At 41.1% G+C, this 11077-nt stretch overlaps 1 protein-coding gene across 2 annotated transcripts in view; it reads right to left on the reverse strand.

The window, feature by feature from the left end:
* The window catches only part of LOC125451892 (cysteine-rich secretory protein LCCL domain-containing 1-like), a 50139-nt gene extending 39583 nt beyond the window's left edge, over nt 1-10556 (reverse strand). Inside the window, exons 1-2 of one of the 2 annotated variants that reach the window (XM_059645856.1) lie at nt 10372-10556; nt 9359-9767 (exon numbers count right to left, since the gene is read on the reverse strand). In XM_059645856.1, the coding sequence (XP_059501839.1) occupies nt 9359-9703 (345 nt within the window). In that variant the 5' untranslated portion in view covers nt 9704-9767; nt 10372-10556. Of the gene's footprint in view, nt 1-9358; nt 9768-10013; nt 10104-10371 lie in introns of those variants that run through there. The other variant, XM_059645857.1, reaches the window with a different exon arrangement.
* Nucleotides 10557-11077: the final 521 nt, after the last annotated feature.

The raw sequence follows: 11077 nt of genomic DNA on the forward strand, positions 1-11077 counted from the left end.
GTTTTTCTGCTCCTAAGATGCTGCTTGGCCTGCTGTGTTCATCCAGCTCCACACTTTGTTATCTCGGATTTATAAACTCATCTTTGCAATATCAAATGTCCATTGAGATGTTACATACCAAAAGTTTTTGATTTCCAGCAACATCGAGGTAGTCAATACCCTTACCTCCAACCCTTTTACAAACATAATTATGATTGAGGTGCATAGATTATCCTTCCAATTTTTAATCCCGCGTTCTGAATTCCGACTTTTTTTGCTTTTCCCTTCCCCTATGCTCCTTCTGTGGTCAGCACATTCCCTTCAAAAGAGAAGATATTTTTACTTGGGTTGTAATCTACAAAAAAAGGGGACAAGTTTGTTCTAACTAATGGCTGCTTACTGCTCCTGAAAATTCTAATGCTCCCTTGAGGAAGTAAGCAAAAATGAACATGACTTTTCCTTCCTTTCTCCATGGCTGTTTTATCTGTAAAGTTGCTGCTGTAATAATAGCTTGTATCCATGTAACTAATGCTGGTCATTTATTTTAACAGCTGTGACAACAACAGTCCTAACCTTATTATTTAATTACCTATGGCTGTTGAGTTCAAGGAATAGTTAGATCAGTCCTACTGATGGTTTAGTCTGCATGGTTTTAATAAATTAGAACCAGTAATTATATCATAAACATAAAAGATGTGTGGTGAAGTTTAAAAAGGGTCACGTAATCTTTCTAAAATTACATCCATGCACTCGGAAAGAACCTGGTATCTGTTTTTAGACTCAATGAAACAGCTCTAATGCAAATTACAGAATGAAGAAACCTTCTTTTGTGATTCAGGTCTGTTTCCTATCCAAACTCTCTTCATTCATGATCGCACATCATTTGCATTTCAATCATTCATCAGTTTTCTGCCTCAAGGGACGCAGTTATTTATTTTTCATCCATGGAGACACTCCGGTTCTACTTATTATTCCCAGACCAAACTACCAGTGAGGTCAATCTACTGTTTGAACCATGCTTTCAGATCCTGGAAAAATTATCTGTGCTTCCTCTGCTAACAAAATTTTCATAGACTTAGACCAGTATATGACACATGAACAAATGTTTTTCTAAGCAACCTTTGGGCATTAAATTGGATTCAATGCAGCCTATTATTTGGGTGCCATGTGGGTGCCTCTTGGCTTCCGACACTCAAGTGCATATTTTTGCAGCATATTGTTAAAGTCAATTGACTCCCACTAGAGTATATAGAGCAGGGAGATCACCATATCAATGCATTTACAATGTTGATTTAATGCCAGCTACACCATGCTCGAGCTCAATGCTTGAACCGAAGCCTTCTTTAAAACCTGTACCACTGACCATGCATTCACTGGCAAGCAGTCTCCTACCAATACTATTTAAAAAGGGGTCATCTGCCTCTGGCAGATTAATTACCAGTTGATTCCTTTAAAGAGATACACAAACATTCAAATTAGAAGTTTCTGATGTGGGCCTAATTCTACAAGTGTTTGGTATTTTTGCTAGTTGTTTCATATGTCAGTTATCCATCCTAACTCCAGAATCTGGTACAAACCAGGCACAAGTACAGCATCGAGTTTATGCACAAATACCGGGCCTTGCCAGCTAATAACACTTCTGAGGAAGAGTTATCGGACTTGAAATGTTAACTGCTTTCTCTCCACAGATGCAGAGTTTCTCCAGCAATTTCAGTTTTGTTTTCAAACCTGCAGCATCTGCAGTTCTTTGTTTTATTTACCAGGGCTTGGGTCCGTCATTTCCAGCAGGGAACGGATCGTCAACTTTGTTTGTCGGCTTGGAGGCCCAACTACATTGCAATGCTGAAGGTTAATGTCTCAACTTCCACTGTAACACAGGCACAAGCCACCTGAAACTTGGTAGTATAGTTTGTAGTCACGTGAGGTGACAGTCCTGCCACCACGACGTCAGTGTTTAAAGAGGAGAGCAGGGACCATGACAGTTCAGCAATTTGCCTTCTAAAGATTACAAGGCTTATTAAGGGAACTGGCATTATCCCCACAGAGTGCAAATCTGCCGTCCTACGTCAGGATGACAGCATTTATGCTCCCAGCCTGTGACCTTGGCCTTTGAGATTCATTGGCTCATCATTCTCTTGTGGGCTACCCAGTCAAAGTCATCATCTGAGTCATAGAATCATAAGCTACAATACAGAGGAAGCTGTTCAGCCCATCAAGTTTGTACCACCAATGCCTGGCCTGTGGCAAAGCCCTATGTAGCTTCAGCCTCTGGTAAGCTAAACTTCATACATTCCTTATTCGCAGGCCACTCGTGTCCAGAATCTCACTGTACATAAATCTTCTAACCAACCAATTGCTGACAGCTGTGAGGCCTCTTTAAACCAAACAGTAATCAATGTGGGCTGAATCATGGTGTTAAAACACCCTGATGGGAAGTAGGTGCTTTGTACTTAAAATCCTTCCCCCTTCCAGCACGCATTGGTCTCTTCCCCTCTCATAGGCAACTCCCTCTCCCCACAGCTATTTACCCCCAATCCACACCGGCATTCCACCCGCACCCTGACCCCCACAGACATTTCCTCCCATCTTGCCCCACCACACAGCCATTCCACCCTCTCATAAACCCCACTGCTCATACTTCTGGGGTCTTAGGAAATTCCAAGCATCAAAACTTGGCTATGTTGAGAAAATGTTTGGGAAGCATTGGTCTAAACAATTACCTAAACATTGTGCAGTGTCAGTGTCTGATCTGGTACAGTGTGAAATCGCTTCTCTAACGTTTATTTGCAGCGTTTAGGCATCATTCAAAACGGCCCCATTTATTTTCCATCCCTAACTGCCCCTGAAGAAAATGGCAGCGAGTCACCTTGACAACTAACGACTTTGCTAAGCCATTTCATGGAGCAGTTAAGACTCAGCCTCGTAAAGACCAGAACAGGTAAGGAAAGCAAATCTTCTTCCTTAAAGAACCTTCGTGGACTGGATGGACTGTTGCAGCAATTCACTACTTAGATGTTCACCATCATTAATCACTAATCACATCTGGAATGAAAAGAAAACCGAGTTCAAATTGCCCTAATAAACTCATTTTTCTGGGTCAGTGATTGAGTACCCTGGGTTAATAATCCTTCAACAGGGCCAAACCAATGCCATTTCCACATCTTCCAGTTGTTCTTCTGCCAGTTGAGCAGCTGCACTTCTTGGGTAGAAGAGTGTAAGGGTGATGTTGTGATGTGGGGTAGCAGGTTTACTGTACAGAAATCAGTTATTTCATGCTCTCTTACACTCTAATGCGCCCTGTCCTGCAAGAGACAAAATTGTCAGTGAATATTACGTAATCTGTTGGTATTATAGCACTGGACTTGCATTGTGTACAGAAATTGGCAGGTGCGAGATTAAGCATTACAGCCATGCTGTACATGTGTGAGGCTGCTGTGCAGCATATGAACATGGGAATGAGCCCCAACTGATGAAAATTAATGGGAGGTGAATCTCGTGGATGACATGAATTGAGGATTTTCAGAAGTTGGTCATAAGATTTGGCATTTGAAGACGCAATCACTAATCTTGGCCACTCATATGAGGTGACTGAAATTCTTATGGCAACTATCCAGATCCCTGAGGGAAGAATTCTGGCATTGACCTTCATAGCTATATGCTCAAAAGACACCAGGATCAGCTGTCAGAATCACCCCCTGCTCCACTATGGATACCATACATCTCATCCCTACTTATCACTCCTCCATCAAGGTCTCCAGTGGCACTGTCTAAAAATGATGGAAAATACACACTACCATTCAATGTTTACCAGATCAGATCATTTCAGCATGCTGCTATAACCTGCATCAATAACAATGTGACTCCCCTTACTAAGTACATGCTATCTTTAGGCAGAGCAAGTTAGCTTTAGAAAGTGCTAGGAAAGTATGATTTCGGGCCCCAACTGATGCATACAATGAATGAATAGCATGGTTAATGTTGATGGCACATAACAATTGAACATGAAGTCAGCATGTTGCCTACATTTTAATCAACTAGGTTAGTTAAATAATATTTTGGAGTATATCAAATTTAGGCCCATCCTGTTTAATCATTTTTATTAATTCACTAATGGGATATGGGCGACAATAGCTGGCCAGCATTTATCGCCCGTCCTGAGCTGCCCTCGAACTGATTGGCTCACTAGGCCATTCAGAGGATAGCTGAGAGTCAACCTCATTACTGTAGGTCTGGAGTCACATGTAAGCCAAACCAGGTGACAGTGGCAGACGTCATTGCCTGAAGGGCATTGGTGAGCCAAACAGGTTTTTCCTGACGATCAGCAATGATTTCACAGTCATTAGTAAATTCTTAATTTGAGATTTGCTCATGTACCACTTTATGTCATATAAATTTGAACAAGTAATTTATGCAAAATAAGTTATGTATTTGCAGCTTTTTATGCCTTTATTTCATATTTGAAACATTCATAATTTTCATTTTACGTTCAGAACAAGCAATCCGAAAAGCTAATGAACTCTGTTTGTGTGCTCTCACAAAAAATTAGTGAAAGCAAATGCAATTGGGAAATTATATTGTAACTTCCAAATTTACAAATCATTGACAATCTTAGAGTAGATGCATTTCGCTTCTTATTCTTTCCAATCAGTTAATTGAATGCTTTTCATTGAAAGGAACTTTACATTCATCAGTCCATGGTACAAGAGGACTGCTACTGACGTCAAATGTTATTGTGAACTGTTCAGAGTTTAAGGAGTATTGCTTGATCTGGGACCGGAGCTTAAAGCGGAAATATCAAACAAATATTTTCCCAGAAGCAGTTTGGATTTTAGCTAAAAATGAGAAAAGTGTGAAAGAAAGCATTGGTTTTATTCTACTTTAAAACATTTGCTTATGCCAATATTGTTTATTCCAAGTGACTGCATCGAGAAAATTGGCATTATTCCAAAAAATTTACAATCTTCATCAAGTGAACTAAAGAGTAGAGCACTGATAATCATTCTACGCAGAGAGAGTAGCTATGAAGCAATGCCAAAATCTCACTAAAACATTACTGCACAAGTACTAGTAATTACAAACTAGACCTTAAATTCTGAAGTTTTTTCTACAAAACAAAAATAACGGTATAAACGAGCTAACTTGAAGACAGAAGCTTTTGGGAAATTCTGAGTCACTAGAAATATCTCAGCACAAAGTTTATATGGAGTAACTAAAACTTTATGCTCTTGTCCTTAGCAGTCCTGTCCGCACATCAGAAATTTGGGTGAATATTACATATGTTTTTCCAATGAACAATTTAAGTAGTTGGAAAACTATGCACAGTTTAGGTCGGAACTTCCAACATAAACTACTGAAAAGTAAGCCTCAGCCATAAAGTGAGAAAATTACTCAAGGAATCCAATGGACAGTCTTCTTACTTTCTAAACATTGAAATCCAAACAAGTTAAAACAACCATCTGGTGGAACGCACACAACACTAGTGTGTTCTGGAATCAGTCTCCTGAATTGTGTTTTGCATTGGTGTAAAGCTGGAAATGTATGGTATAATAGAAGCTATGCCTAAACAGGTCACACCCTGCATTGCTGAGAATATCTGCTATTATTGTATACCTTTTGACACTCAGCTTTAATTGTATCTTGAGTAATTTGATGCCTGTTTTGACATAATTCTTAAAACACATTATCTGTTCACATTAATTCTTATGGTGACACTTTAAAAATTTACATATTTTTACTTTTCAGAGCTTAATAACTTTAATAAAATATAAAAAGTATTGTGTTATATCTGTGATTTATCATGTTATATTAGAGAGTAGGAAACAGGTAGAATTGTATAACAGCTTGATAGTTGTCATTTTCAAGATCTGGTTTTCAACTTTGTTTGACAATCTTTCAATGAAATGTTTATAGAAAACCAGACCATGAATAACCAATAAGCAGTTTAAGGCCCACAATAAGAATGGCTGTTCCTATGTTTGTTGTGGCTTCAGTAATTTAACCAAATGTGTGAAACTTTTAGCATTTGTTTTCTGCATATAAATGTACTTCATATTTATATAAGTTAAAGAAAGCTATTAATGAAAAACAACTACCAGAAAGCCTAGTTACCCAAACAGGAAGTGTTTCATTTCAGTTGTTTCGGGATATCTGTTGTCTTGTGGTAGATTCAAGTTACCCATACATAGACAAAATGAGAATTCATACAAATTACTGAAACTTAGGTCATGTATGTTGGATTGCGGGCTAATATTAAGAAGGCTCAATATTTAATTGGAAACTGGAAGAAGAAACAGTTTAAAAATCCATAGCTGAAAAAGACATCCAAGTTGGCTAGGTATTAATATAGAAAGTTGGCCCAGCCTTGTCTAGCAGCAGTACAATGTGTATATTTACTTTATGAACACACAAGCATAATAGTCAATACTAGTATTAGGCCTAAAATATAAACTGAAAAGATATTTTTATTGGTGGCAACTGCATGACATTACAAACTGAAAATTATTTATATGCATACATAGCTATTTATTTTCTTGCTCTCACCTGCACACCCACCAACAAAATGTCAACATGAGAAAGGAATACTAACTTAAGACCTTCGTTCTCTGCTGCTGCTCTCTTTGCACAGCAGAATTGTTAACTTGCTCAATAATTCTTCAAGTGTGATACTTCAATACATGTGTTAGCCTACTATTTAAAATTGATTAATGTCTCCATTAATTCACATGGTTCCTCTTGCATGCCTGTTGCACATGGATTTATGTGTACACACGTGCGCGCTCACACACACTCACACACACTCACACACCTCTACTAAGCCACGCTAAAGGTAGGTCAATGTGTAACTGATTTGCTCCAACAGCTTTGATGACAGAAATTCTGGTTGTTTCTAAATTATAAATGGTGTTCAATTATTTTATCGGCACACAATCTATTTTGCAAAATGAACGTATTTGGCTTCAGGAACAATGAGCAGAATTTTGCACTGCGCTAGCAGTCTCCCGCACCCTCAAAGTAAATTCAGAGGCAGGATCACTCCACTGCACTGGGTTGTCATGCGACCAATTGACACTCGCCAGAATATTAATGAGGAAGAAAACTGCCCTCCCCCTCCAAGAACTACCAACCTATCAAATGCCCAGCTGCTCTCTGCCTGAACAGTTTGACCAGGCCACCACTGGGGCTGCACCTAGTTCCCAACAGAGATCTTCATCGGACCTAGAAGGAGAGGTAAGTGCGGGAATAGGAAGAGGTGTGGTTTTGACAGTCCAGGCTAGTATGACTTGGAGAGAGGGGGCAGATGATAGAACATTCAGATGGACAGTTAAGTGGAGGCCCAGCCAAGGGAGAAGACCTTGGGAGGCATGGAGGCTGGTAAAGGGGATATCCTCCTCTTCTCGTACACCATCAATCGAAAGAGCTAGCGCTGTTGGGCTTCCCACTGAGATCCGCCGTCATGAGAAAAATTATGGCAAGGCAGCAGATGGCATTTATCTGCCTGTTTAGTAGACACTTTTAGCGCTTAATTCATCCAACGGCAAGAAGGATGCTTGACTGCTACCCCATTCTGATGGGGTGTTTTGGGGGTGGTAGAACCGGCACTGGGGTGTGGGAACCACAAATGTTTCCTGTGGCATTACGCCCGATTTTACACCCTTGCCTGCAGTCCAAACCAACCACAGCGGCCAAAAACGCAGCTGAATGTTTCTGAAATGAAATACTCCAGTTCTAAGTTATCTTTTTTTAAAATCTGTTCCAAAACGGAGAGCAAGGTACATTAGAAAATGAAGGTCAACCAAAAAGTGTGAGAAAATATGTTTCAGGAAGCAAAATGGAGAGTCCATTTGCTAATTTGAAAGGTACAAGTCAAGGTGGGGAGCGGGGCAAAGAGACCTTGGAGTGCAAATGTATCAGTTGCAAAACATACAGCACAAGAAGCAACACAGTAGCTCAGTAGTTAGCACTGCTGCTTCACAGCAGCCAGGAACCTGGATTCGATCCCACCCTCAGATAACTGGGTGGAGTTTGCACATTCTCCCTAGGTCTGTGTGAGTTTCCTCCAGGTGCTCCTGTTTCCTACCACAGTCTGTGGATTTGCCATAGTCCCCAGGAATTGCAGGCTAATTGGGTTAGCCATGGTAGATAGAGGGATGGGGTAAGTTTGGGTGGGGTGCTCTTCAGAGGGGTGGTGTGGACTTGATGGGCTGAATGGCCTGTTTCCACACTAAGGATTTAATGAGTTAGCAGAGCCATTAAAGGTAAAGCAAACAAAGCATTAAGCTTTATTTGAAAAAATATGAAATTGAAAGATGATGTGTGTTTTCCTAAACTTATATCAAACTTAGGTTCAATCGCAACTCTGACTGCCATATTATTCAAAAATATGTAGAGAGAGACAGGAGAAGGTGCAGCAAAGATTTCCAAATATGATACCAAAAATAAGTAGATGCACAGAACAGGTGTGAAAGGATGAGTCTCTCTTCTCTTAAATAAAAAGGACAAGGAGTGACCCATGAGAGGTCCTGAAGATTCGGAAAGGTTTTGATAAAGTAGACACAGGCAGAATACTTCCACATGTGGGGAGAAGCATAACTTGAGGTCACGGATGTAACGTTATGAACATGTAATCAAAAAGGGAATTCAGAAGCAGCATCTTTACCCAAAGACCGGTAATTACATTGAAGTCACTAGCTCAGGAGATGGTTGAAGTGGATTATCGATGTGCATTTAAGGGCAAGCTAGACAAGCATCTGAGGGACAAGTTACATGAATAGTAAATCCAAATGAGGAAAGATGGGAGGAGACTCATATGGAGTATAAATATCTTTTGGATCAACCAGTATGTTTCTGTATTGGATACCTTTTGTAATTCTGTGTAAGATTTTATTCATACAGAACAATTTGGTGCTGAGATTAGAGGGCAAATTTTATTTCACTTAGCAGAACATGGTTATATCACAGAACTGTAAATTTAAGCATTTCCTCTCACGACTTTTGTCTTGCTCAAAAACACAGAAGGACTCTGGTCTAATGACTTACTGATGTTGTCACTGATTGTTCCTTCCAAATGCACAGTTGCAAAAACAAGATAGCAATTAAATACCATGCAAGTCAGTGGCACTTCTTTCTAAGAAATATGATAGATTTTTTCCTATTTTACTTCCAAAGAAAAAAAATCACAAACAAATTGACCATTAACGTCAATATGGAAACAAACATTGAATTATCAACTTTAACAGAAGGTGAGATCTTGTTTGTACTCTGGTAACCTTTAATGGAATTGAATAATAACAAAGTTGTTCCCAACTTCTAAAAGGCAAAATTATTTTACTTTTTGTTTCTGAATTAAGGTGTTATGATGCTTTAAAACAAAGATACTTACCATATATTCCATATTAGAGGCACTTGGTGAGACTTGACCCCTCAGTTTATTATGAAGATCTAAGATTACTTGTCTGTCCATATCTGTGATAGCTCTCTTGGCCCTTCTGGATGTTCTCTGTTCATTTTGATCCAAGTATTTCCTCATGATTGAATCCAAGTCGTCTGTAAAGTTGTTGTTCGCTTGAGTGACTGATTGAGTTGCAAAGGACTCTTCAGGGTTATCCCCCAATGGAGCCAACGTTACATCCAATTCAGAAGTAACATTGGGGCTCATCATTGCAACTGTCTGTGCAATAATTAGGGAAGCACTTAGTATTAACCATCCCAACTCGGAACACTTCATGGCAAAATAATACTCCGGGATTAACTCCAAGGCACTTCACTCCAAATCCCGGGCTTGCTCGAAGCTGCAAAGACAATGAGTGTAGGTTAAACGCTAAATAAAATCCGAAAGAACTGCGGATGCTGTAAATCAGGAACAAAAGCAGAAGTTGCTGGAAAAGCTCAGCAGGCCTGGCAGCATCTGTGAAGGAAAAAAAAAGTTCAGGTGTCTTCCTCAGTTCTAATTTTCTTTCACGGGTGCTGACAGACCTGCTGAGCTTTTCCAGCAACTTCTGCTGTAGGTTAAGGAACTTGACGCCTTAGTTTATTACATGACAAGTGTAAATGGTCCAGCCTTGGGGAGATAAACTGTTTCCCTGTTGTTGTATTGGAGAAAACCAGGGCTCTGGTATATCTCGACATCCAGAGGGCCGAAGCACAAAACACTTGATTATGTTAAAGCTGACAAATTCCAGGATGGGTCTATGAGAGATTTGTGATGTGGGGATCCATTCAGTGGAAACTGTTGGTGTTGCAGCCTGAGGAGCCTGCAGTGCCAGCATATAGACAGGATAGTGTCCCCCTGGTCAGGGCGAAAACAGAAATCCCAGGGGCTGAAGGAACCAGAGCTGTACACAGTGGTGCCGCCCTGCATTTAGTGACCGGGGAATGGCTCTAGCGTTCACTTACCTTCAATGCTCACACTACAGCTACTGCTGCTGCTCGAACAGAGAGTGACAGGTTTGGGGCAAGGGCAGAGTGTTTGCAGCAGCACGGAAAGGCTGGGCGATCGGCTTTCTGCTTGCTCCCGGGGATGATCGACTCGGCCACAGCCACAGGCGCCCAGAGCACGGACTGAGCTCCGCCACAGTCCCTCCCGCCGCTGCCTTTATAGAGCGCCTGGCGCCGTGTGCCCGCCTCCCACACAAACACACACACACACACACACACACAGCCCAGCGCCGCGGTTCCAGCGGTGCGACTGGCCAGGGAACACAAATGGGCAGGAGCTAGGGGCACAGGAGTAACTGAGCCGGGTGGTAAACCAGGCCCTGGGGGTTTGATAAACGCGGAACTGGGGCAAACAGGAAAACTGGAGCAAATCAGGAACTAGGGGGTAAACCAGAAACTGGGGGGAAACCAGGAACTGGAAATAAACCCGAAACTGGGGGGAAACCAGAAGCTGGGAATAAACCAGAAGCTGGGGGGAAACCAGGAGCTGGGAATAAACCAGAAACTGGGGGGAAACCAGGAGCTGGGGGTAAACCAGGAATGGGGGGCAATCCAGAATCCGGGGGTAATCCAGAAACTGGAGATAAATCTGAAACTGGAGATAAATCAGGAATGGGGGGTAATCCAGAAACCAGGGTCAACCAGGAACCTGAGTAAACAAGAA

The sequence above is a fragment of the Stegostoma tigrinum genome, chromosome 5 (genome assembly GCF_030684315.1).
Source record: "Stegostoma tigrinum isolate sSteTig4 chromosome 5, sSteTig4.hap1, whole genome shotgun sequence".
NCBI classification, from domain to species: domain Eukaryota; kingdom Metazoa; phylum Chordata; class Chondrichthyes; order Orectolobiformes; family Stegostomatidae; genus Stegostoma; species Stegostoma tigrinum.